We start from the raw sequence: 27,238 nt of genomic DNA on the forward strand, positions 1-27,238 counted from the left end.
TTGAACTGATTAGATGAGACACACCCTCATTAGGGAGAGCAATCTGCTTTATTCAGTCTATCGATTTAAATGTGAAACTCATCCAAAAACATCTTCTCAGAAACACCCAGAATAATGTTTGACCAAATATCTGGGCACTCTATGGCCCAGTCAAGTTGACACATAAAATTAAATATCACAATAAATAATTGAGAGAAAATCTTATTTACCTTGAATCATGTTCCTAAATCTGGAATTAATATCCACATTGTGAGTGATTCCTTGGTTTTCTTCCCAAGGTAATTAGAAATAAATTCAGAGTGTTTGAGAGCACTTGGCTCATCTCAAAAATCTTCAGTTTGATCAGTGAATTACAAGCAACAGAATTGTCATATACCTGAATTACAAATACAACAATTAGAGCATTTTCAATCTACTTTTGTTTTTTCAATGTAAGGAAGCCCTAAAGAAGTCAGCATATTATTTTAACACTGAATAGCTTACATAGTCAATTACTACTGAAGCACCAGAGACACCACTTTTTTTTCTCTCCAAATGAATTTTCTTTTTCTTCCTTTTTTTTTTTTTAACATTTACCAAACAACTTTAAAGCAATGAAGACAATGGATGTTGCTCTTAGAGTTCTACTTTTTGAACACATTCCGGTTTCATTTTTGTCCAGAGAGAGGCTAGAATATGTAACAAATGCTGAACAACAAAAGAGGGAACAACAACAAGAAAAAGAAATTTAATCAGTCACATCAAATTTTGATAATGAATTAATTATACAAGTTAAAAATAGAGAAGAGCACTCAACCAGCCTCTGAGGATTGCCTTGCCAATTCAAATGCTTATGACAGGTTTATGTAGAACTCAGCAGAGACAAAAAAAAAAAAGCCATAGCAATGTATTTTAGTTACTGTAATGCAGGGCAGTAAAATAATATCAGAATTCTTCATTTTTCCAAACTTAATGTACAATGAATAAATGATGGACCACAGAATTTAATTCTCTTTTGAAAAAATGTTTTTAAACCTTAATAAAATACATTATAAAAGTTATAATGGGTATCCACATGAACTACCACTATTTTTTATAGTGAAAGAAATGTACTCCTTGAACATAAGTATGTAGCAAAAATTATTACTTTTCTCCTTTGGTATACATAAGTTTATTAATTTAAAATATCATTGAACATTCATAAAATCCATCACAGCAACAGGCTAAGGGAGAAAAACGACAGGAGCACATTAATACACATAAAACGCATTAGACAAAATCTGGCATCCATTCATGATAAAAACTCTGAGTAAACTAGGAATAGAGGGGAACTTCCTCAACTTAATATAGATTATCTACAGTTAACATCAAACTTAAAGAGAAGAAACTAGATGTTTTTCCCCTAAGATTGGAAACAAGGCAAAGACGACCCCTCTCAGCACTCCTTTTCAACTTGTACTAGAATTCCTAGCTAATACAATAAGACAAGAAAAGGAAATAAAAGGTATGCAGATTGAGAAGGAAGAAATAAAACTGTCTTTGTTCACAGATGACATGATTGACTATGTAGAAAATCCCAAAGAATCAACAACAGCAAAAAAACTGCTGAAACTAAGAAGCAATTATAAGTTACAGGACACAAGACTAATACACAAAGTCAACTGCTTTCTTATATACCAGTGATGAACAACAGAAATTTGAATTAAAAACACAATAACATTTATACTACCATCGAAAAGAAAGAAAAAAAATTCTTAAGTATATATCTAACAAAATATGTACAAGATCTACATGAGGAAAATCACAAAAGTCTGATGAAAGAAATCAAAGAATCAAATAAATAAATGAAGAGATATTCCACATACATGGACAGGAAGACTCAATACCATCAAGATATCAGTTCTTCCCAACTTGATCCATATATTCAACTCAATCCCAATCAATATCCCAGGAAGCTAATCAGTTATTGACAAACTGATTCCAAACTTTATACAAAAAGGCAAAAGACCGAGAATAGCCAACACAATATTAAAGGAGAACAAAGCTGGAGGAATGACACTACCCGACTACAGACTTGCTATAAAGCTACAGTAATCAAGACAGTGTGGTGCTGGTGAAAGAACAAATAGATTCATGGAACAGAAAAGAGAGCTCAGAAATAGACTCAGACAAATACAGCCAATTAACCTTTGACAAAGGAGCAAAGGTAATTCAATGGAAAAAGGATAGTCTTGAATAGGTAGAGTGCAGGGGATTTTTAGGGCAGTGAAACTATTCTTTATGATACTCTAAGGGTGGATATATGTCATTATACATTTATCAAAACCCATACAATATGCAACACTAAAAGTGAACCTAAAGTAAACTATGGACTTTTAATTAATACTAAGGTGTCCATATTGGCTCATCAATTGTAACGGAAGTACCATACTAATGCAAGATGTTAATAACAGGGAAACTGTAGGGGAAGGAGAGAAAGGGATATGTGGGAAGTATCTGCACTTTCTTCTCAATATTTTTATAAACCTAAAACTTGTCTAAAAAAGAAAGTCTATTAATTTTTTAAAAAAATCATTAAGTAACCCCAAGCTCAACAAATATTAATATATTAGGAGGAAATATATTAGGAAAATATTAGGAGGAAAAAGAAGAGAATGGTTGTAAAATTTAGCCCTTTTATGCTTTTCTTTCTCCAGAATGACACAAAATAATACCAGGGTATCTCAAATAACTTTTGGTGCTTCTCTTTACAAAAGAAGGATGAAAGGATAGAAATTTGTATGTGTACACATTGTACAAGTAAATAATATTAAGAACTATTATCTTTCTATTCCTTTATATAAAAAAGTAAATTAGAAGTATAATTATATTTAGTGAAAAAAAAACTACTAATTACTTATCTTTCACACTCAAGGCGCTTAGTTATATATTTTAGTAGAAGAAGAGACCAAGTTTCCAGCACCCAAGAATGTACAGTTTGACGTAGTATGAAAGACACAAAGATCAAAATATAGGCTATGTGGCAGTGTGATAAAACTATTATATAAAGGGAGGGAGGGAGGGAGAGAGGAAGGAAGGAAGGAAAGAAGGAAGGAAAGGAGGGAGGGAGGGGGAACAGAGGAAGAAGGGAGGAGGGAGGGAGGGAAGGAAGGAAGGAAGGAAGGAAGGAAGGAAAGGAGGGAGGGAGGGGGAACAGGGGAAGAAGGGAGGAGGGAGGGAGGGAAGGAAGGAATGAAGAAAGAAAGGGAGGAAGAAAGGAAGGAGGGAAGGAAGGAAAGCAGGCAGGTGCAGAGTAAAGAGAATAATTATCGAGAAAAGCTCTGGAAGGATTTCATGAGGGAGATAATACTTGGATATTATTCACTCTTGAAGCTGAGTAGGAATTCAATAAGCAAAGAAAGGAGCAAGGATATTTCCAATAACACGGCAGTGTGAGTGTTTCTCACTCACACTTTCTGCACGTGGAATCTTGAAATAGCACTTTCTGTTTAAAGTGCAAGAATAGCCCTGAATGGCTGACAAAGGGGTGAAGAGATAAAGGAAAAGATAAAGTGAAGAAAAGTTCCTCACCTATTTTCCTGAATGAGAATCACACAAAGCCTTAAATACCACAGTAAGGCATTGGGATAGCAATCTGAAAGCAATGAACACATCACATCACAGTATACAGGAAAATTGCACATGTAAAAGTGGCATCAGTAAATGAAGGAAGTCTAACAGGAAAGAAATTTCAGCGATAAAATCAATGAGACTTAAAGACCAAGTTTTTGTTCTATTGAAAAATAAAAAAAAGGTAAAAGTTTTTTTGTTTGTTTGTTTTTGGTGAGGAAGACTAGCTCTGAGCTAACATCTGTTGCCAATCCTCCTCTTTTTTTGCTGAGAAAGATTGGCCCTGGGCTAACATCGGTGCCCAACTTCCTCTACTTTCTTTACGTGTGGGATGCCCACCACAACATAGCCTGATAGGTGGTGCCTAGGTCCACACCAGGGATCCAAACCCATGAACCCCGGGCCGCTGAAGTGGAGCGCGCAAAGTTGACCACTATGACACCAGGCCAGCCCCTAAAAGCAAAGTTTTAAGCACAGTAGACTGATATGCATAACCAAGTTGTGGACTATAAGAAGGAGAAAACATCTCTGAAGAATTAAATAGGGTTGATACATCTGAATTGCAGTCCCAAAGGAAATTTCATGCAGAGTTATCCAGTAAGGACTTGAAAATTTATGACAGGAGTTCAGGAGAATGAGAATGCGGCAAAAATATTAGACTTGACAGTAATTCTCATGAAGTTCATAGTTGAAGCCATAAGAGAGAGAGAAAAGACAATAATGAAGACATTTAGTTTTATGAGCACTTACATTTGTGGATGAATTTGAGGAGAGAACTGCATTTGACATAGCTAATCACTCCCTCCCCTGAAAATCTTCTTTCACTGTGATTCTAGGAGACTTCTCTTTCCAAGTTTTCCTCCTACATCACTGGCTGTTGCTTCTCAGTACCCTTTGCTAGATCCTCCTCATCTCTCCAAAATAGGATCAGTCTTTTTCTTTCCCATATATCCTCATTCCTGAGGTGATATCATCCAGGATTTGTTAGTTTTCTACTACCATGTAAAACCTTACCACTGACTTATTGGCTGAAAACAACACCCATTTATTATCCCACAGTCTGCAGGCTGGAACTCTGGGCATGGTGTAGCTGGGTTCTCTGCTCAGGGTCCCAAAGGCTGAAATCAAAACATTGGTTGGGGCTATGTTCTTGCCTGGAGCTCAGAGTCTTCTCCTAAGCTTGTTAGTGGTTGACAGAATTCATTTCCTTGCAGCTATAGGACGAACGTCCCCATTTTCTTGCCAGCTGTCAGGTGGGGATAGCTTTCAGCAACTAGAGGCTGTCCTCACATTGCCACACGGCCCCCTCCATGGACCCTCTCACAACATAGCAGCTTACTTCTTCAAGGCCGGCAGGAGAATCTCTTTCACACCTTGAATCTCTTACTTCAGGAAGGGCTCAGTCCCTTTTATTAAAGGCTCACCTGAGTAGGTCAGGCCCACTCAGGAAAATCTCCCTTTTGATTAACTCAAAATCAACTGATTGGGACCCTTAATTACATTTGCAGCATCTTTTCAGCTTTGTCATATAATGTAACCTAATCATGGGAGTGAAGTCCACCATATTCAGAGTCCTACCACACAAAAAGGGAGGTGATTATACAGAGCATGTACAGCAGGGGGTGTGGAACTTGGGGGTCACCTCAGAATTGGTTCTTCTGCTCTCTATTTGTCCTACTCCTTCTCAACTTTCCTGCTTTGTTTTGGATTATTTTATTATTGTTATTATTATTATTATTATTATTATGGTTTCTCCTTAAATTTTACATTCTTTTACTACCTTTTCAGCAATTACTCAAAAGATTTCAACATGTGTTCTTAGCTAATATAAATATGATCTAATTAGTAATTTACCACTTCCCAGACCACACAAGAACCACCATTCAGTTCTATTTACTCTCCTCCTGACTCATGTGCTATTGTAATGAATTTTGTTCTCTATAGTTTTTAAATCCAAGATTTGTTGCTGTCATTATCATCATTTTATTTAGTCAACATTCTTTTCAATTTATCTTCATATTTACCTTTCTTTTTTTTTTTTTTTTTTTCCCTTCCTGTATCTCTAAAGTTATATCTGGGATAGTTTTCTTCTCCTTGAAGAACACCCTTTACTATTCTCTTTACTGTAGGTCTGCTGGTAATGAATTCTCTCAGCTTTACTTGTCTTAAAAAATATCACCATTTTACTGGATATGAAATTTTAGGTTGGCAGTTACTGTCTTTAAGCACTTTTAAGCTTATATCCAATGTCTCCAATTGTTTCTTAGTTGAAGTCAGTTGTAAATCTTACTGTTTCCCTTTTAAAGGTACTATACCTTTTTTCTATCTTTTTTAAATATTTCATTTGTGTTTACTTTTCAGTGGTTTTAGTGTGATGTTTCTAAATGTGGCTTTCTTGTCATTTGTCTTACTTAGGGTTCATATGCCTTCTCGAATCTGTGGCTTAATGTACTTAATCAACTGAGGAGAATTCTCAAACACTTGTACCAAATATTGCCTGTGCCCTGTGTACTTGAGAGCTCTCTTGCTCTTGTTCTCTCTCTGTCTCCCTCCTTCTCTCCTTCCCCTGCTGCCTCCCTTCCTTCTTTGTCCTTTTATTTTGGGGCTCCAATCACAATGTATAATAGACCATTCATCACTTACCATATATTTTTTACACTCTTTTCTATATTTCCCAATCTTTTGACTGTCAGTGTTTCAGACTGAATATTTCTTCTGACCTAATTTCCAGTTCACTAATTCTCTTTGCAGCTATTTCTAAGCTGAAATTAAATCTATATGTTAAGTTTCTAATATCAGTTATTTTAATTTTCAGTTTTTGAATGTCTATTTGATTCCTTTTTATCACTTCCAGTTCTCTACCAAATTTCTTCATCTTGTTTTTTAACTCTTAGGACATAATAATCATAAATATTTTAAATTCTACTTCCGATAACTTTATTATCTGTGTTCCATGACCTGTGTGTCTTTTTCTATAGTGTGTGTTTGCTCTTGCTCTTCAGTCGAGTCCTATTTTCTTATATGCCTGTGTTGTATAATAAAGAATTTGTCTGACCTATGTCTCTGGTTCCTGGGATAGAGACTCTAAATCCTTGAAATTTCCCAAGTGATGGAAGTGGCTTTGGTATTCACGAGCCCCTTGGGTCACACCTCAGTTTATGCTAATTAGGTCACTCATGGTGGTCCCCTAGTTAGCTTCATCATGGGAGCTGGCCATGCTGGAAAGACCAATCACACAACTAGAGGATTGGAATTTGATCCAGCCTGACCTCTGGGGAGTAAAGCAGTGCTGGAGACTGAGTTCAATCAGGTAGCCAACTATTTAATAAATCATTCATACATGATAAAACCCCAATAAAAATACTCTGACACCAAAGCACAACTGAGCTTCCAGAATGGTGAACACATTGATGTGCCGGGAAGGTAAGGCATCCTAATTCCACAGGTAGAGGGCACAGAGGATCTGTATTCAGAATCCTCCGAGACCTCACCCTACACATCTGTTCATCTGGCTGGCCTGATTTATAGGCCTTATAATGAAAGTGGAATCATAAGTACAGCACTTTCCTGAGTTGTGTGAGTCATTCTAGTGAGTTACTGAACCAAAGGGGGTTGTGGGAACCCTCAAATTTATAGTCAGTTGGTTAGAAGTGGAGGTGGTCTGAGGACCCCACTTGTGGCTGGTGTCTGAGATGAGGGTAGTTTTGTAGAGAACGATGTCCTTAAGTGGTACAGGCTGCTAACTCTGGGTGGTTAGTGCTAGAATTGTACTACAATGCACCAGTTGGGGTTGAAATAGAATTGCCTGTTTAATTTTGATTATCAGACACTGTATGTGTAAAATTACAGAGATCTTTTGAGTTCTATGTGTTATTTTCTCCCCAGAGATGTACATTTGCTTCTGGCAAGTAAGCTGGTCTAGGGCACCAGCAATCCCACATCATTTTAATCCAAATGGCAGTTAATATTACTTGAAGCTGAGGTTCAATACGTGTGAGGGCTGGTCTATTTCTGGTTCACCATTGCTTCAAAGGTATGGTTTTTGAGTTTCCTCCTGAAGTGCCTCTTCTTTGGTGGGTCCTGTAGCACAATTTTGATCCACTTCCCCTCTACGATTCTTCCAGTAGCTCCCCTTCACTTCCGGCCCCTCAGCCATTGCAATTGCCTAGAGAGAAAAGGCTGCTCCAAGTGCTGAACTCACCTCTCCGGTCTCCTCTATTTTGGGACCTTGGCCCCACACACTTTCACTGTTTTTTTAGCTCTCCAATATCTTCAAACAGGTTTTTTTTGGGGCAGGGGGGTCTATGTTTCGTAGTTTTTCTCAGGGGAGGCAGGTTGGTTGAAATAACCTCATCTACTATTGTCATCAGTGTCACTTTTTAAGATTATCTTTAGAATACAACTATTTTCAACTTTGAGTCCATCAGGCTAGTGGGGATTCAAGCCCTAATTATTCTCACTAGAGCAGTGCAGTAATTTCAGACACTGGGCAAGGCCAGTTCACTTGTTAGACCTCCTGTACACAAGGTCGCTATCCACATGCTCCCTTCCAGTTTGAAGGATGCTCCCTCCCGTTCACTTGAGAGGCACAGGACATTGTGCTGAAGTAGATGTCTCCACAGCCATCCCCCTCTGAGTTCTTGCCATCTCCTCAGAAGCCAGATAAAATAGGGAGTAGAAAGCCATCAGGGAGCAGAGTGCTGGTCATCCTAAAAGTGGAACCCAGAAACCTCCACTCCCTCCCCAGTCTCTGTGAATGCCTTAAAAAGAATCTGAGGTAACTACAGATTCACATGCAGTTGTAAGAAATAATACAGAAAGATCCTTTGAACACTTTGTCTAGTTTCTCCTGATAGTAGTATTTTAAAACTATAGTATAATAGCTTTTCAATGAAGATAGTGACTTTGACACAATCCCTTGATCTTACTAAATTTCTCTGGTTCTGCTTGTATTCATGTGTGTATGTGTGTGTATTAAATTCTATATTATTTTATCATCTGTGTAAGTTCCTGGATCTCCATCATTGGGAAGGTCCTATCCCACAAGGATCTCTCATGTTGCCCTTTTACAACCACACCTACCTCCTTCTCACTCCCCTCTCCTGCTTCCCTAACCCTGGACAACCACTAAGCTGTCCGCCATTTCTAAAACCTTATCATTTAAAAAATGCTATAAAAATGGAATCACACAGTATGTAACCTTCCAGGATTTATATTCTTCACTCAACATAATTGCCTGGAGATTCATCCAAGTTGTTGTGTGTATCAATAGGCCATTCCTTTTTATTGCTGAGTAATAGTCCATGCTAAGGTTGTACCACAGGTTGCTTAACCATTCACTTATTAAAGGACATCTGTGCTGATTCCAGTTTTTGGTTATTAAAAATAAAGTTGATTTACACCAAATATTTGTGTACAGGCGTTTGTGTGAACAGAGTTTTCATTTCTTTGGAATAAATGCCCAGGAGTGCGATTGCTAGGTTATACGGTAGTGCATGTTTAGTTTTTAAAGCAACTGCCAAAATGTTTTCCAAAGTGGCTGTACCATTTTACAAGCAGTTTATGAGTGATCCAGTTTCTCTGCATCCTCACCAGCATTTGGTTATCAATATTTTTTTTGTTTTGCCATTCTGATAAGTGTATAGTGACACCTCCTTGTGGTCTTAATGTACATTTCCATAATGGCTAATGATGCTGAATATCTTTCCATGTGCTTATTTGCAATCTGTAGGTCCTCTCAGTGAAACAGCTGTTCATGTCTTTTGTCCATTTTCTTTTTTTTTTTTATAATTTTATTTATTTATTTTTTCCCTAAAGCCCCAGTAGATAGCTGTATGTCATAGTTGCACATCCTTCTAGTTGCTGTATGTGGGACGCGGCCTCAGCATGGCCGGAGAAGCGGTGCATCAGTGCACGCCCGGGATCCGAACCTGGGCCGCCAGCAGCGGAGCACACACACTTAACTGCTAAGCCACGGGGCCGGCCCTGTCCATTTTCTAATTAGATTGTTTTTTACTGTTGAGCTTTGAGAGTTCTTTATACAGTTTTAGATACTAGTCCTTTGTTGGACATATGATTTGCACATATTTTCTGTCAATCTATAACTTGTCTTTTCATCCTCTTCACATGGACTTTTACAGAACAAAAGTTTCTCATTATGATGAGGTCCAGTTTATGAATGTTTTCTTTTTATGGACATGCTTTTGATGTTAAGTTTTCAAACTCTATGATCTCAAAGATTTTTTTCCAATTTTTTCCTAAAAGTTTTATAGTTTTATGTTTTACATTTATGTCCATGATCCATTTTGAATTAGTTTTTGTATAAAGTGTGAGGGTCAGGTCGAGGTTCATGTTTTTTTGCCTATGGGCATCCATCTGCTCCATGTGAATGTCTTTTAAGTCTGAGGAAAATCCCTTCTCTTCTTTTCCTGTCAGAGGCAATCTCTGTCTCCTCTCAGTCCAAGACACTAAGCATAACCTCCTTGGATTTAGTCTTTAGGGAATAAAAGTCAGGAAGGGAAGTGCCTTGTAGAAACCTTGAGCTTTCTGCCAAGTCTTAGACCTCCCCTGAGGCGAAAAAGCACAGGGACTGCTAACTGCTTGAAGGTGGAATAACAAGGAAAATACCAGGAGAAAACATAAATGAACATCACAAAAATTACCCCACAGGCAAAATTTTGTATGTTGGCAAGTATGTGAATTGTTTAAGAAAAATCTATAACATATATCAGATTGTCAAAGATAACCACACCCCCACCCCTAATTTTTTTAAAAAAATCACTGTCTTCAAGGTTCAGATTCCTGCTATGGGAATAGGGATGCTTCCCTGCGACTTGAAGGGAATGGGACTTGAAGGGACTTAAAGGGAGTGACTTGAAGTCAGCTGCTTCCAATATACAAGGCTCTTAGCGAAGGATATGGGACTAACAGGCCTCAAAACAGTTTCCTACTCCCTCAGGCTGGTATGATGATTTAGTAAGATGGCTTTCCTTCCTCTCCCCAAATTGCAAGCAGATAATCTTTCAGGAGTCACCAAAATAATACAAATGGGGGACCTCAAGCCCTTCTGAGTTAGCCAGAGTGGTTCTCAATGCAGGCATCCCATTGTTTTCCTTAAACAACCTACAGCGAAATGCATGACTTTTATTTTCTCCATTTATTTCTTTCACAAATACAAAATAATGAGCATTTGTGTGCAGATTACCATATAATGTCACTAAGTAAAAGATATACAAGAATGAATGACACAGCCCTGGCTGTGAAGATAATACCCCAGTGAAGATAATAAATGGTGGGATGTGGGAAGTGCCATTTGTATAGGGCGGTTAAAAGATAGCCTACTACCAACACGGCTGCAATCAAATTAAGTTCAGCTGTGTTAATGCAGTACCAGACCCTAGAATTGAAGATTCATCTACGACTCCTCTGAAAAATAATTAGGGTCATAGAAAAATTAGTCACACACAATTTCCATTTAGAGTAGATACTAAATAGCAGATTCAAACCAATAAACTAGTGTAAAGAGAAGCTTGTTTTACCAGCTCTTATGGGCTGACAAAAGTACCACTTTGAAATCAAAGGTCAACAAAGATTCCCGCTTTGCCTGGTCTTCCTCAAAGGGCAGAAGGGTAAGATATGTTTTCTACAATCCAATTTTTAAAAAGACTGTGATTGGTCTTTCCCAGATTAACATTCATTTCTTCCTGAACATAGTGTTGCTGAGATTTTAATCGACTGTGAGTTCCTTAAAGACAGGGCTGGCTCCCCTTCATTTTTTTACAGCCAGCACACACCAAAATGCCTAAAACATGCAAGTCCCTCCAAAAGCATTCAAGGAATTGAGCTGAAGTGATTGAAAAGCAGACTCAGGATTAAAAGGTTATTTCAGAGTGAAATTATGAGTGTTTGAGTTTACACATTTTCACAGTAGAATTTCTGCTTCTACAACAGTCTTCTATGTAAGTGCCTACAAGAGTGTTTGGCTGAGCAGCTGAGCCATAGGCAGGTGCTAAAGCAAGCTGTCAAGATCTCTTCACAGTGACAGAGAAGTCAGAAGGACACGCCTACACAGCATTTAAAGAGGCATTACATGTTTACTCAAGAACTGAGTTTGTGACATTTCCATTCAAGTTGTTGCACGAGGGGAAACACCTATGTTTTGAGATGACACATCTGTATAAAATGTAAATGAATCATCATGGATTAAAAACAAAAATACCCTTTCACTCCAAATCAATATTCAAAGAATCATGTAAATAGGACTAGAGCAGAAAACAACAAAGTATATGTTACTTTTACTTTTCTCTCCATACAGAATATAATACAACCACAAAGGCATTTGGAAATTAAAAAGAAGAGGAAGCTTTTCTTTTTTTTTTCCAGAAAGATACTGCTTACATCCAGATTAAGTTACTAAACCAAACGTGGACAAGTAAAAATGGTCTTCAAGTTTCACTAGAAAATAACTGGGAGATTTCTCTTTTTTCCTTACTGTTGATTTTTAATATATTGTCACTTTTTCAATTCACTCACTTTAAGTGCATCAAACACCTCCATTGTTTTTTCATTTTTACCAAAATCCAATGGCTCCGATTCCTGTGAATATTTCTAATCCTTTGCCTTCAAAGCCTATATTTCTGAAAACAGTGCATTCTAGCCCCGTCACTCCTAGCGAGTGTGGCTCTAGACCAAGTCAGGCTGCTCAATGACGCAGGCTGAAGCGAGGCCACTGTGCTCTACGCGATCAGCAGGGAGTTGAAGTTTGGGGGAAAGAGTGAATCTCTCTCAAGGGAAAAGACACAAAGAAGAGAAAACAGCTCTCCTTTACTTACTTACTCTTCCATCAAAACTGTTTAGCTAATCCATCCTTTTCCCAGACCCAGGCTGAAAAGGTATATACAAGACATGAAGAAGAGAAGGAAGAAAAGCCTGTATGTGATAACTTCATCCTTGACCCTTTGGAGCACAACAGAGCAGCTTTATAAAGCTTCCTCCTAGGTAGTGACTGAGGGCATACAAATCCTGCAAGGATATTAGTCATCCAATTGTGTACACAGACATAAACCATGCATCTCCTTCTAAGCCAGACTGAGAGACATTTAATTCATTATATCAAACCCATCTCATGCCTTATCAATTATTTACAACTAAAGCTCATTAAATCATCATAATATTAAAAGGGTCATGGAGGCAAAAATATTGTCATGCATATATACGGCATGATTTTTGCCTGCTGAGTCACACTCTGCAAAGCAAATGTAACATTTATTTCCAGATATTGTCAGAAACAATGACTTAATTGTCCTGCATTTGAAAGTAACAAGACAGAGCCAAGAGTAATGCCTGATAAGATGGAAACAGAACATCCTCTCTCTTCCAATCTTTCTCTGGATCTCAAACACACATGCAAACATGAACACTCTCCATCCCCCTCTTCCCTTTATTTTTCTCCATATTTCTGATCACCACCTAGTGTATTTTATCTCTACGTGGGTGGGTATGTGTGTGCATTTATAAATAAGCACGTTTATGCTTTTATTGTCAAATAGCCCCACTAGAATGTAAACTCCTTGAGAAAAGAGACTTTGTATCTTTTTATAAACTACTATAACCCCCGCACCCAGAACATGATGGTCATTCCACAAATTTTTACTGAATAAACAAAAGTACTTTTGAGCCAGGTGGCAAAACCTGTTTTAACACACAAATAATGCTTTTCAAAAAACCTTCCCCTAATACTGGTTTCCAAATCAGAGATCCTAAAAATTCCAAATAATATTCTCCTAATTTATCCATTTTAAAATTTATTAACTTAAAAGTATGGCATACTTAATTCAGATAGTGCATATTTAATCCAGAAGTAAGTGTGTGCACACATAAAGGAAATGTCTTTGTTGATGTTTTATTTACATTCATATAAAAAGGGATGGAAGCAATAAGATGCAATCCAGAGACAGAATCTAGAACAGAAAATACTCCCCATATAAAATATTTCGTGCTTGAATTAAAAATTGGTAATCAAATTTCCAGCCTCCCGATGAAAGCTTATTTTTTAAAGCAGTAACTAAAACACTGTGCTGCATCTGACAAATCCCTTGCCAAGTACCAGAACCTATTTCTCCTTAATTTATTCTCTCTCACTATTTGGAGAGTTTGAGTAAGAACTAAGAAATTCCAATGCTACAGTTAATGCTCAATGCATCTCTCCTTTTCACCCGACTGCATACAACTTCTATAGATTATATTTTTACAACTTTTATTGTTGTTTAGACCAGTTGCATACCAGTAATTATAGAGCCATATGTCTTCCTAAAAAAACGCAAGAAATTTCGAATAAAACAATGTGATGCTGTCTTTCACGAGCATGTCAGAATTCAATCCATAAAAGCAACACGAGCAGGAAGCATGGGGAAAAATATATATTTAGTTTAATTGTGGTAGACCTCATTCTCCAATTCAATTCCACTTAAATGAAAGGGACACTATATACTCTATATTCTAAGAGTTTTATTAACACTCCCATGAGAATGCACAGGTAACCACGCACACATACAAATCTAAATGTGAAGAGGAAGTTAAAGATAACTCCATTGGTATCTAGAATTACAGAACCCATCGTTGAACTGCATTTTCAATCGCTAAAATTATAGTCATATCTATTTAATAACTGCCAGTGAAACAAGGCATGAGCAGATTGACAGATCCATTTAGGAACACATATGACCAAAATGTTCCTAAATTACTCAGTAGTAAATGTCTCTTCTGTCCATCTCCTCAACCATTTCCACTTCTTCTTATAACAAACCTGACTTGACTTTAGGTATTTAACTTTAGTGACAGGATACCATTGATGAGCATAGCCAGATCATAATTATAGCAAACAGCTATGAGGGACAAGGAATTTTTACATATTTCCCTGGAACTTCTCCAGCTTTCAAATCACTGTCCAAAGGTCAAATTATTTTTACTTCTTTTTTTTAAATTGAATCAAATATATTTTTTAGGTTATCCTTACATGTTCCTCCCCCAACACAGATTCGTATCAGTTCAAGAAATGCTGTCTGTGCTTTCCCCTAGTTCCCTAAGCCACTGACATGACTTAAGGTGAGAACAGAGGGAGATAAAGAAATTTCTACACAATAATATTAACAAAATTTGAAATAATAAAGTGCTCTATAAATGTAAAATTTAAGGAATTATTTTTATCACTATATGCAAATAACTGCTCAATCTCAGTGTGTAATCAAGACAAATATAACTCTTTTTCTTAAGCAACATCCCTTTGGCTCCTGCTGCCTATTTCTGACTCACTTTCTCCCTCAAGTCATGATCTGACATCCATTTTAATGTAATTTCACCCGTGTAAACATGATGTACAAAGGGCACAGACAGTACAAAGGTGTGTTCTTACTGACATCACTACCCAGAAAGAGCTGCGATATGTTGATCTGAATACATATTGAGATGAATTTGACACAGAAATTATCAACATTAAATCAAGAATAATATTGGAAGCGGGCAGACTTCAACATGCTTGCAATGGGAAAGTGGGTCCAGAGCAATATTAAAATATCTTTGAAATTTCCCCTAGTTTTCTCTGCAATAATAAACAGCTATCTAAAGAATTAGCAGGACATCTGCTCTATAAGTGCCACGTTCAATGAAACACCTATTTAACACACAGATTCTCTAATGTCCTGGAGAGGTGGAAAACTGTAGTCATCGCCAGTGAGCTTAGTCGAGGAAATCTGGGATCATCTGATACTGAATATTCTCATTTGAAAATGAAACTGTCCAACTATTAAAACAAAACCTGTGGTCATCCATTCCTGGACTCTAAACCTTAGCAAAAATGAGGAGTCCTTCCTCACCACACACCACTCCATTCAATTCAAAAGAATAGAGGATGTTCTTTGATTGAGCTTAGCCTCTCTTCCTCCGAAGTCTATGCTCTACCATACTTGCATCCACATGACCAGGGTCCCTCAAGTTTTCCCATATCTGACTAAATGCTGCTCTTCTGTCTAAATAATAATGATTATAATAAAAACAATAACAATAACTTAAAAATTTGTTTATCTCTTAATATGCATCAAGTATGTTCCATGTATTTTCTTATTGAATCTTCACAACAATCCCATGAGACAGCAGCTAATATTTAAGTTGCATTTTAAAGAGAAGAAAAACAATGTTTAAAGAAATTAAGTCACCTGCACAAGTCACACAACTAGTAAGTGGCAGAGCCGAGGCCCAGACCCAGGTCTGTGCAGCTCTAGAGCCCACTCCCTCAACTACAAATCTTTACAGCGTCTGTAGAAAGAGCAGAAGGGCTCCAAGAATCACTTGGTCTAAGTGTTTCATTGAACACATCAGAGACTGAAGACCCAAAAGACTATGACATGGCCTCTTTTCACTCCTAAGTCTATATGAATATATCACAGCACTGAACACTTCTACACCCCAATCCTCCTTTGGCTTCCATGACTAACTTCCCTGGTTCTCCATGTAACTATCTTTCTGACTCTCTAGCTGACTTCTTCGCCTGTCCACATCCCAAATATCAGCATTCTCTAGGATTCCAGCCTCAGCCTCCACTCTGGTTAGTCTATTCCAAGGCTTTGCAGCCTTTTTAAAGCAATGCCCAAATGGATAAACACATCCCCCGATCACAGCTGCTCCCTGTCTAGGACACCCAATCCTTCAACTTTGCCCCGGACACTTGTGATTTATATCCAGCACAAGCTTTGTCTAAGTTAAAGACTCAAAAACTCTAATTTCCTGCTTGATGTCCCATAGACCCTCTGTACTCCCAGTATTCAAAATTTAACTCAGTCCTTTGTACCAAATATGTCCATCTCCCACAATCCTTAGTACCATCTCTCTTCACTCAAGTCAGAAACATCAGATTACCCTTGACTTGATAGATTCTCTCAAAGTCCACACCCAGTTCACCCCTAAACCAGCCAATCTGACCTAAAATGTCTTTCAGGCGGTCCTCTCCATGCTGATGGACACTCTCCAGGCTAAGTTTCTCATGTTCTCTCACATGAATGACTACAATAGCCTTCTCCTAGTTGGTTTTCCTGACTCAGACTCTCTCCACCTCTGATCTAAGCTCCTCTTGCCCATCAGAGCTATACTTTTAAAAGAGATCTGTCCATTTCACCCCACACTCCTTCCTAACTATCTCAGCATGAAAGCCAGCCCATGGGAATGACACTAAGGACCCTTCAAAAGCTGACCAAACTACTCTCTCTTGTTTAGTTTCCACCTTTTCTTCCATCCTGCCCCTCGTCCCTCTGGAATAACCGCTATTCCCTTGAGTCTTATGTTTACTCCTCTGTTTGGAATCAATTCCTCAAACCATTGTGCCTTTTGCATTGCCCCCCATCTTTTATACAAACCCTATCAACACCATCAACATCTTCTTCCTAACCTACTAAAAGCCACATTTTTAGTTGAGGGAATTTTTCCAGGCTCTGCATTTCACTCTTCCCCATAAGCCAGGTCTGCCTGGTGAGAGCGGTAAGACTAGTACCCAGGTCTCAGAGTGACGTTTCCCAAGGTTAAACAGCTAGTTACATGGTTATTAACTTTCTAAATGTTCCCTATATCTTTCTTTAAATTATAAAAAGAAATATTTATTAAATAGTAGTTACCTAAGTGTATATATTAATATTATCACACAAATGTCCATTAAAACACTTAAAACATGTAATAAATCATCCAGACAATGCCTTCTCTCACAGTAATCTCTTATTTATGGATTCAACTTACTGTATTCATCCATTAATTCATGAGGTGAATCAGAGCATTCAGATCATCCTAAATATTTTTATGGTTTTGCATTATTTGTGCACTTCTCCCAGTGATCCAAACTACTTCAATCTTGGCCCAATGCCAAGTAATATTAACATGAGAGAAGTATTATAATCACATAAAATATTAGAGAAAGTGGCCAATTTTATTATCTATGTCAGTAAATGAAAGGTGATAGAAAAACGTCCTAAACTTTTGTGCAGTTTGAGAACTCTGACTTTGAAACTGAATTTGAGACTATCCATTGCAGAAAGAGAATTAAACAAAACTAATGAACATTTAATGAAGTTTTAAGTAGTTTAGTTTAATGTGTTCACTTCTCCCACTCAGTTTATTTTATTCAACGCTTCTTACTACGTTTTAATTATATGACAATTTTCAGCAATTCTTTTGACAGGTAATAAAAACATAACACGAGAAAAGACTTCCAAGGAGGCCAACAAACAGATCACATCAGTGGACAGATGAATGCTAGTGGCCCACTTTCTACTATGCTAACGGCCTGAACAGACATATCCTTAATTTAAAAAATTATATCAAGGCAAGAAAAGGCAAGGCTGTAGGCCCTGGGCTGCGGTACCAACCTCCGCTGCTCTTCACCATGTTCTCCTGAGGGGACAGTGAGGCATTCGTCCATGTGTCCGTGCAGCAACCTGAGGACGTCACCACCAATCAGATACCCTGTAAGGATTGAAACGCAGTCACATTTGAACTGCCATGGTCAGATGTTGATAGCCAGACAGAGCATCTGGTCCAATCTTCTATTTTCATAGACAGAGAAACAGAAGAGGAGCGAGGCTTAAGTACCTGACTAAAATCACAGAGATGCATGGTGCCACCCGCCTGCCACCTCTGAGCCCTGGGTTCCCAAGTCCCACAGTTAGTGACATTCCCATTGGAAAACACAACCTCAACCCATAAAATTCTCCATTAAACACGCAAGCAGGGACAGGCTCACATTTGAACTATATAAGTGACATTAATCAGAACAAATGCAGATATTTCGCAGGAAATCTTGATGCATAAACACTATTGTGATCCAGCTCTAAGTCACTCACCCTGGAAGACAAGAAATCTCCACATTAGCCTAACTAAGCAATACCCTGAGGCCAAAACATCAGAGGAAATAACCCTAGAAAGCTAGCACATAAAACACACACAAACAAACTAAAGCTGACAATTGCATAAGAATAAGGAAAGATAAATCTTAACACAAACTTCACTTTTACATAGCAATTTAAACTAGAACATTTTGACACAAAAAGCTCTAATTAACAATCAGCTCATTATCACAATCTCAAAGAAGACTGTCAGCTCTGCATCAAGGACCGGCCTTTTAATTGAGGTGGAGTCTTTACCTTGGGCTGCTTCACTTCCGGAGCTGATGGGGGCCACGCTCCAGAGAGTCTGCTGGAAGGCAGCATCCACGTGTAAGCTGCCGTTGCCGTAGGACAAGTGCTGCATTAGAGGCAAAAGGAAGCATCACTTCAGACTCTTGGTAAATCTTAATACATAAGCGCTTTGGCAACTCAAACTTAACAGTGCAGATTTCGAAATGTCCACAGAAAACATCTATTTCAAACCTGTCACTCAAAAATTGAGACTAGCAGGAAAAAAATTAGAGTTTCTATTTGACTTGAGGTATTTTTCAGCTTCATTCTAAGAGTTACAAACTTAACGTACTGATCAGAAAACGCACACAGGAATATACTAAAATAAATTTATTTGTTAAAATAGACTATTTTGTTTTAAGGCTTATCGATGGACAAAATTGTACAGATGGTGGGCACTTACCGATAAAATTATAATTAAGTTTTCTACATATCACACAGTGACAGTTTTTGACAATGAAGTAGGTGAAATCTACTGGACTTAATGTCTTAAAGTTTTATGTCGTCCTCTAGGAACTTTTATCTGCAATTTGACATAATAGCCATTAGATGGCGATATTTCCTATTAGGTATCACAAGCTAGGACAATAAATTTCCTCCAAAATTCAGCTATTACAAATTTTGTTTTTCCTTCTTAAAAATAGAAATGTATTAAAATAATATCATATTTCATATCTTTGAGAGCCATAATATATGAGTTCTCAAATGATAAGAAAAATAAAATTATGAGTAGAGCTAAATGCCTTGGTTATTTTACTAATCACTATTTGGCTGCCTCTAGAATTTCAAACACACATAGAACAACCACCTGTCTTCTTGGAGTCATCTCAATAAACATCACCAATGTTCCTGTAATGTTTCTGCAGCATTTTTTCCAATGCTGATGACAGCCCAAGCTTTTAAAGACTTTAATTGTACTAGATCTTTCCCAGAAGTCTGACCCACCTAGTTAGATGAAGAACAATCACAGCATGAAGTAGTCACATTGGTGTACCCCACAGGCCTTTCAACACCCTAAAAGTCTCTTTTACCTAAATATACGATTCTCAAGTCACTGGCAAAAATAGGTATTTCACTATCTGTCTCTTAAAAACAAAACCAAAGAAATTTTTGACATTTGACATAAATGTAGTTAACTTATCAATTTTTACAACCGATAGGATTAAAGTTTACCAGTTGCTGCCTCAGATTTAGCAATGACTTGCTCGTACCCTTCTCCTCACCTCACCCAGCTGTCTGCCTCTTTACAACCCCGTCTTCATCTCAGGCTGTCAGTCTTGCGCAAAATCCCAGCTGAGATTCCTTTATTGATTAATTTCTTCCCCACTATGTTAAAATTCTTTAACTGTTTACAAATCAATCATACACCATCTGCTTCCACAAATGAGAGAAATATATTTACTTCCTAACAATCATCACACAATGTAATTGTTTAGTGTATTTTTCCTTCTCTCTCTTGCAAGCTATCTGACACAGGTTCACAACTGTGTCCTTGGCATCTAGCAGCGTTTTCAATAAATATGTGCAGAAGCCAAGCAAACCTTTAAAATCAAAGTAGCATAAACCTAAAAAAAATTTTGTTAGACATAAATATTCTTACTTCAATGACCTGAGCCAAAAGAATAGCATATACACACAAAAAACTCTATAAAACCATACGGATTTTACAACACCATGAGAAGACGATTCAAAATACCAATGCTTATATTCTTACTTTCGAATTCAAGTGAAAGCTCATGCTAGATTATGATAAATAGATTATCACTATTTGTTAATTCATCATGGTTCATTAAATATACTATGTATAAAGCAATTGTGCCAAATATTAATAGAGTATAAATTCCCCACTCCTTGTAATCTAGAAGGGAAAGTAAAATATATACACAAAATGCTACAGATCACTATTTAAAAAATGTAGGTGAATCATAATCAAAGTGCTACAGGAATTGAGAAAAGAGAACACGTTAGCCAGTCTAACTGGAACAGAGTCCATGGTACTGGGCCTTGATGACAAGGGGCATTTCCACAGGAGAGACGGGATTTCACGTGGGAGGAGAGGTTTGGAGGAGCCAGTAGGATCATTTGGCCTGGGTCTCACATTTATATATTAGAGATGCTGTTTGCAAATACTTTTGGGTATGCATATTAACATTAATGTGCTAAATGTAAATATTTAAAACATACCAAAATTTTTGGAAGTTCGGAGATTTTCATTTTTAATACACCAGAAACTTCGTAATTGGAAGTGGGTGGGCCACCCTGGCCCTCTAAGAGGCTCTGATAAGGAAAATGGTACGTCAAAGAGAAGAGTGTACCCAAAGGGACAGAGACACAGGAACATAAAGACAGCAGAGAGGTCCATCTTTGGGGCTTAGAGCATATACTTAGAGAGAGAGTGAGAGAGAGGCCTGCAGACAAGGCAGGCGCCAGATCAAGGACCTTATACTTCAGACAATAAGGAGCAACTGCAGTGAAAACATAACAGGGGGAAAAGGAGGGTTAAAATGCAATTTTCAAATCATATCTAAGCTTAACGATAGATAATAAATATGAAAAACAGTCTGTTGGAGAAAGTCCCGAAAATGTCCTCAAGATCATATTACACCATATCAAGTTATGCCCACTCTTCTAAAGAAAATATTGTCTAGGCATAACTATTTTGGATGCTTCTATTTAATTTTGCTGCTTAAACAGCAAAGGGAAATCTGAGTAGGAACAACTTCAAGTCAGGCCTGTGGTATTAAATATTCAGAATGCAGTAACAGTTTCAATTACTCAAACTAAGTTGAGTTGTCCTTAAAGGAAAAACAGAAGTTGTCAGAGGTTGAAAGCAAAGTTGGCCTTAGGCTGAAATCTGTAACCACTCTAGCATTTTCACAGTTATGTGGTAATATCAACCCACCAGCAGCAGTGCAGGGGCACTGGGCATCTGTCTGCTCCCTCATATCCCCTTGATCCTTAAATTAGTGACTCTCAAGTTCTATCACACACACGAATCATCTGAGGATCTTGTCCTAAAAAGCGGATTTGAATTCAGGAGGTGGGGTGGGACAATCAAGGCCGCTGGTCCAAGAACTGTGTTTTGAGTGACCGGACATTATAGGACAGACACACAAAATCTCAGACAGAGAGAGGATATTATAAATCACTCCACTCTGAAACTCTTAGTTTCCCTTGAAATCCTATGTATATATTTTATTCATTTTAAAACATTATGATGGCAAGAGGTCAATAAGCTTTATTCGACTGCCAAAAGGGTCCATGGTTTAAAAATTTTTAAGAATATCTGAATGTAACCCTTGTCTGATGCATTTATTCACTCATTTGTTTCTCTCGTATTAAGTGTCAGGCCCTGGTGATGTAAACTCTGGATAAATTATCATCCAGTGACAGGGAACACAGGTAAACAAGACATGGCAACCCTCAGGCTTCTTTTTTTTTTTCTTCTGAGAAAAAAAGACAGGCATAGAATAGATGCTATTTCCAAATATAAGATTCTGTGATTCCATCAACTGAGCCACAGAGAGAAACAAAGGCTCAAGGTAAATAAATCAAAAATACATTGGTTGAGGGCCGGCCCCGTGGCTTAGCGGTTAAGTGCGGGCGCTCCGCTGCTGGCAGCCCGGGTTCAGATCCTGGGCGCGCACCGACGCACCGCTTCTCCGGCCATGCTGAGGCCACGTCCCACATACAGCAACTAGAAGGATGTGCAGCTATGACAGACAACTATCTACTGGGGCTTTGGGGGAAAAATAAATAAATAAAATCTTTAAAAAAAAAAATACATTGGTTGAGACAATAAATAGCTTGAAAATACTTATGATTGCTATCTTTCTAGTTATCAACGTTTTATGCAACTTGAGGCAATTCAGCAACTTATTATGCAATCAAAACACCTTGTATTTCTTATCAGAAATTCAGAGGTGGGTAGGAGAGAGGTCAATTTTTATGAACCCTGGCATAGCTTTCTTTTAAGCATTTTTCCATCACTCTTCAGATTATGGGGTTCTGCTTTTTCTAAATTACTTTCAGCATTTTGTTTGGCAGTTTTCATGGATCTTAAAAAAATCTGTCCATTTCTATAGGTGACCTAATTAAGAGAAAATAGTCAAAAATCAATGTTTCCAATGCAAGAAATCCAATCCATAGATTGAAAGCGTCTGTGCATAACGAGGATTTTACATCTTTTTAACAAAAAATTGTTTTGTATGCTTGACTTTAGTTTGTTTAGTTTGAAATACATTCATAGTAATACCTATTTGGCCATGTTTTCTCTATTTTAACTTGTATATTTCTCTTATGTTTGCCTTCTTTAAAAAAAAATAAATAAGTAGTTCCAATAGGGGCAAAGGAATTTTTTTCCTCTTAAATATCCCTGAAAAAAGGATTAAGATATCAGTTCATATTGGAATATCAAACAGCAAGATGAGAAAAGACATTATGGATGAGTGGTTTACAACCGTTTCCGGAGAGAAGCCCCTTTATTCCTATGAAATCCTGTGCAAAGGAGGGCAGAGCGAACCTAGGTGGAGCTTGGGCTCCCAGTGCCCAAAACAGCGCTCTCTTCTGACCATGCAGCACCTCCACAGAGAATGGGGGAAAATCAGTCCTTTAAATCAGTTTTAATCAATCTTCATCCCAGTAGCTGTAAGCTTTGTTACAGTAGTGAATGCACAATTAGATAGTTTAACCTTAGCTTAACCATCACTGTTAGTGAAGGAAAAATAGATCAGAGGTCAGTAGACACTAATGACTGAAAAGATACAAAATCAATGACTGGAAATGTTTATTTTTAGTAGTTAGTTTTAACTAATGTGTTTTCAGCCAAATTTCTTAACTTATTTATTTTTAACCACATCAATGTCTTTTCAGAATATGAACCTTGCTTTCACATGATGGATCTTTACTTAAATCAATTATATTCCCTTCACTCCTCCCCAACTTTCTCTTCTTCTGGTTAAATATCTGCAGTTTCCTTAACCATTCTTAATAGGCACAAATCTCCCAAGAAAATAACGATAGCAACTTACTAAGCTATTTTTATATGTGCCATTCATACAGTTAAGAGCCTTGTTTGGATTAAAGCATTTAATCCTCTTAACATCCTTGTGAGCTAGGTTCTTTATTATCCCATACTGCAGATGGAGAAACTAAGAGGTTTAGGAGGTTACATGATTGGCCCTGGCTCATACTTACCAGGCTCTATACTAATAAACAAATATATATACAGCCCGTTTTTATTGATTCAGGGTTCAGTGTGTGGATTATTCCAGCTGCCGCTGTCTATTCCAAAGTCCTTTTATTACCTCACTTCTTGCCATTTCACTTTCTCTAGATCCTTCTCACTAAGCACCATATAGATCCTTGAATCCATCAACATAATACTCTCTATACTCACTACTAATCAAGCACAGGGCAAATGTGAGAAAATTAACCATCCCCGCACCCACAGGAACTTCCTTCAGCATCTCTAACCTAAACTATAACACTTATTTACTGTCTTATAATACTCTCAAACAGTTCCATATGTGTTTGGTTTGTTTTTTCCATCAATTCTTTGAGGGTAGAAACAATGTGTAACGTGTCTTTGGTCTTTCTTGTTTCTACTATATGCTAGGTCCAAAGAGATGAACACTGAAAGCACTGAGTTCATTACTAAATGAAAGTGAAATTTCAACAATCTAGTTGGCCAGTGTTTGTAGTTCTCTATAAAAGTTTACAAGAAAAGGAACATAAATAAATTAGCTAAAATGAAACTTCAAAAGTATTTGTGGGGGCTGGTCCGGTGGCGCAAGCGGTTAGGTGCAATGTGGAGGCCCAGGGTTCGCTAGTTTGGATCCTGGGCGCGCACCGCGTCGAGCCACGCTGTGGCGGCATCCCATATAAAGTAGAGGAAGATGAGCATGGATGTTAGCCCAGGACCGATCTTCCTCAGCAAAAAGAGGAGGATTGGCAGATGTTAGCTCAGGGCCGATCTTCCTCACAAAAAAAAAAGTATTTGTGAATTTCATTAATCACGAGGTTTATTTATTTCCAAAGGCATTAGAAGGTGAACTCATGCATTATGATTATTGCTATTATTTGTATGGTACTTTTTAATTCAAAGCATATTCAAATTTGTTATTTCATTGCTTCATCACAGTAACCTTGGTGCTTAGTATAATTATCACCATTTTGCAAGTGAGGAGGCCAGAATTCAGGGAATTAAGTGACTCCTCTCAGACATTTAGTGGCAGAATTGATGCCACAAGTGCTGTCCTCTGTGAGATTCTGATTTTCTGCTCCTTCAGTGCATAATGATACCATCCTGTCAAATAAACTCTGCAATGTAGTGGAAAGTACAAGTTGTACAGCAAAAACATGCATAGTTATGCCAAAATCAAAAACACGCATAGTTATGCCAAAATCAAAACAAGATATGTGTAGAATTTATATATTGAAAAGCATGCATGAATTATTTTTACTGCTGCTATTGGTTTCCAAGTAAAACTACAACTCAAAATGTTTATCTCCTGATCAAAATACAGCTCTTTAACACACACAGCATATGCCCACACCAAGAGCTTAATAAATGCTTATAAGCTGACACAGTTGTATTGCCCTAGAAATGTGCATGGTGCCTGTTTCTACCTACTTTGGTTAAGAGACAAAAAAGGAGAGAAATGCTCCAGGCCTCCCTACAGTTATGCAACATGAGATGCTCCATTTAATTTAACAGTTCCTGTCAGTTACACGAGGCACTGTTTCACCACCTCACTGTCTCCATCATTACCTCTTTCCACAAAGCAAGTAAAACAAAACCGTTCTTCCTAGAAATGTTTCAAAATTGGAACTAAGCATGTTGGTAAGCAAAAACTGACTAGCAATATCTCCAAACCCACCCTCTTTCCATGTTCATAGAGCAAAGGGGTACCAACTACTAACTTAATCCCAAATCAATTACACACAGATAATATTTTGATGTATGGCAGTGGGAATACACTTTCTATAAACCAGTGTGTGCTTAACTGCAACAATGCTCTATTTCTGATTTTTGTTTCAATCATCATCCTCTATGATGTCTGGGATTTTTTTATGGGAATATTCATGTAAAGTTTATAATACCCCATTGTATATTTGTTTAATTACTTTTCCAACCTTAAAATAAAAAGAATATTTTGCACTGGCATCCTTCACTTCTATTGATTTCAATCTTCTGTGAACTTCTATATATGATTATTCTTTAGCAAAAATACAATTTACTAAATAAGTAAAATTAAATATATATTGGCCTTATCATAAAAATAAGAAATACCTTCAATGATTACAGACAAACTTTCTTTATTCTTTCATTTCCAGCCCCTACCCTTCAAAACAATGCGATGTCAATGAGAGACTTAAACTGTTTTTTATTTTGTCTACTTCTCTCCTTTCTTAACATGGTAAGTGTTTCTCATAGAATAATTTGCTTTCATAAATATCAAAATAGGTAATCACAACCTCATTAATATAGCCTTTTCATTGGGCGCAAAATAAAATCCATGGAATTTTGAATTCCTGATTACACCGCATTTACATGCTGATAATAAAGTGCCAAGAAAAGGCACTGTCAGTATCATGAACGTACACATCAAGGGCACAAGGGACGCCTGTCTAAATGAACCTGGTAAGCCACACTTCCACACACGTCACATGATTCCCCCACTGAGGGAGTTATTTATAACTCATCAAGTAGAGATACAGGCTTGTTTCTAAGCAATTTTCCTAGATAATTTGCAATCTACACTTTAAAGAGCGAGTTTTATAGACCTGTCATTTATTCTATCATCATGTACATGATGCTCCTTTCTGAACTTACCAAGTACCTTTCAGAGGACACGCTAACTAAGATGAGGTCATCTCCAACTCGTACTTTTTCTCCTTCTGATCGCTGCTTGGAGGCAGGATGTATGGTCCACCAACATGCCTCACCTGCAAGAGGATTGAAAAGGGAAACATGAAGATGTGTCTCTTAGTTTGAAATGGATTTCCTTTGCCAGTGACTCCAAAATAAAAGAGAGAAATGAAATAAGTCTTCGAAATCAGTCTCCTTAAAATGAAACTGTCCTATTCATACCACTTTCAGAAATTTTAAATTTAAGGGAAATTAATCTCTTAGACCATGAAAATCAAAAGAATTTGGCCAAATTAGCTTAGAAGAAGATATACTGAAATACAAAGATTCTTCTCATAGGAACTGGTTGTGACAATATGGGAAGTTTGGTGTCTTTTTCTCCCACTAAGAATTGCTTAAAAAGGATAGTTATTTATGCTAACATAAGGCCACATTCACCAGTCATGCTGATCTGACCACATTCTCTACACTATCACATGTTATTACACTGCTCTCTGTACTAACATCTAGTTTTTTGCCACTTGATTTGCAAAAGGATTTGGGGTTTTGTGATGTGACAGTTGTGTTA

At 37.5% G+C, this 27,238-nt stretch overlaps 1 protein-coding gene across 3 annotated transcripts in view; it reads right to left on the reverse strand.

The window, feature by feature from the left end:
• The window catches only part of RYR2 (ryanodine receptor 2), a 694,605-nt gene that overhangs the window by 388,267 nt on the left and 279,100 nt on the right, over positions 1-27,238 (reverse strand). For all 3 annotated transcript variants that reach the window (XM_087431907.1, XM_087431906.1, XM_087431905.1), the window contains 3 exons: positions 26,635-26,747; positions 18,765-18,864; positions 17,991-18,087 (listed from right to left, as the gene is read on the reverse strand). In XM_087431907.1, the coding sequence (XP_087288033.1) occupies positions 17,991-18,087; positions 18,765-18,864; positions 26,635-26,747 (310 nt within the window). The remainder of the gene's footprint in view (positions 1-17,990; positions 18,088-18,764; positions 18,865-26,634; positions 26,748-27,238) is intronic.

The sequence above is a fragment of the Ceratotherium simum genome, chromosome 6 (assembly GCF_057802395.1).
Source record: "Ceratotherium simum simum isolate JZ-2026a chromosome 6, ASM5780239v1, whole genome shotgun sequence".
Taxonomy (NCBI): Eukaryota; Metazoa; Chordata; class Mammalia; order Perissodactyla; family Rhinocerotidae; genus Ceratotherium; species Ceratotherium simum.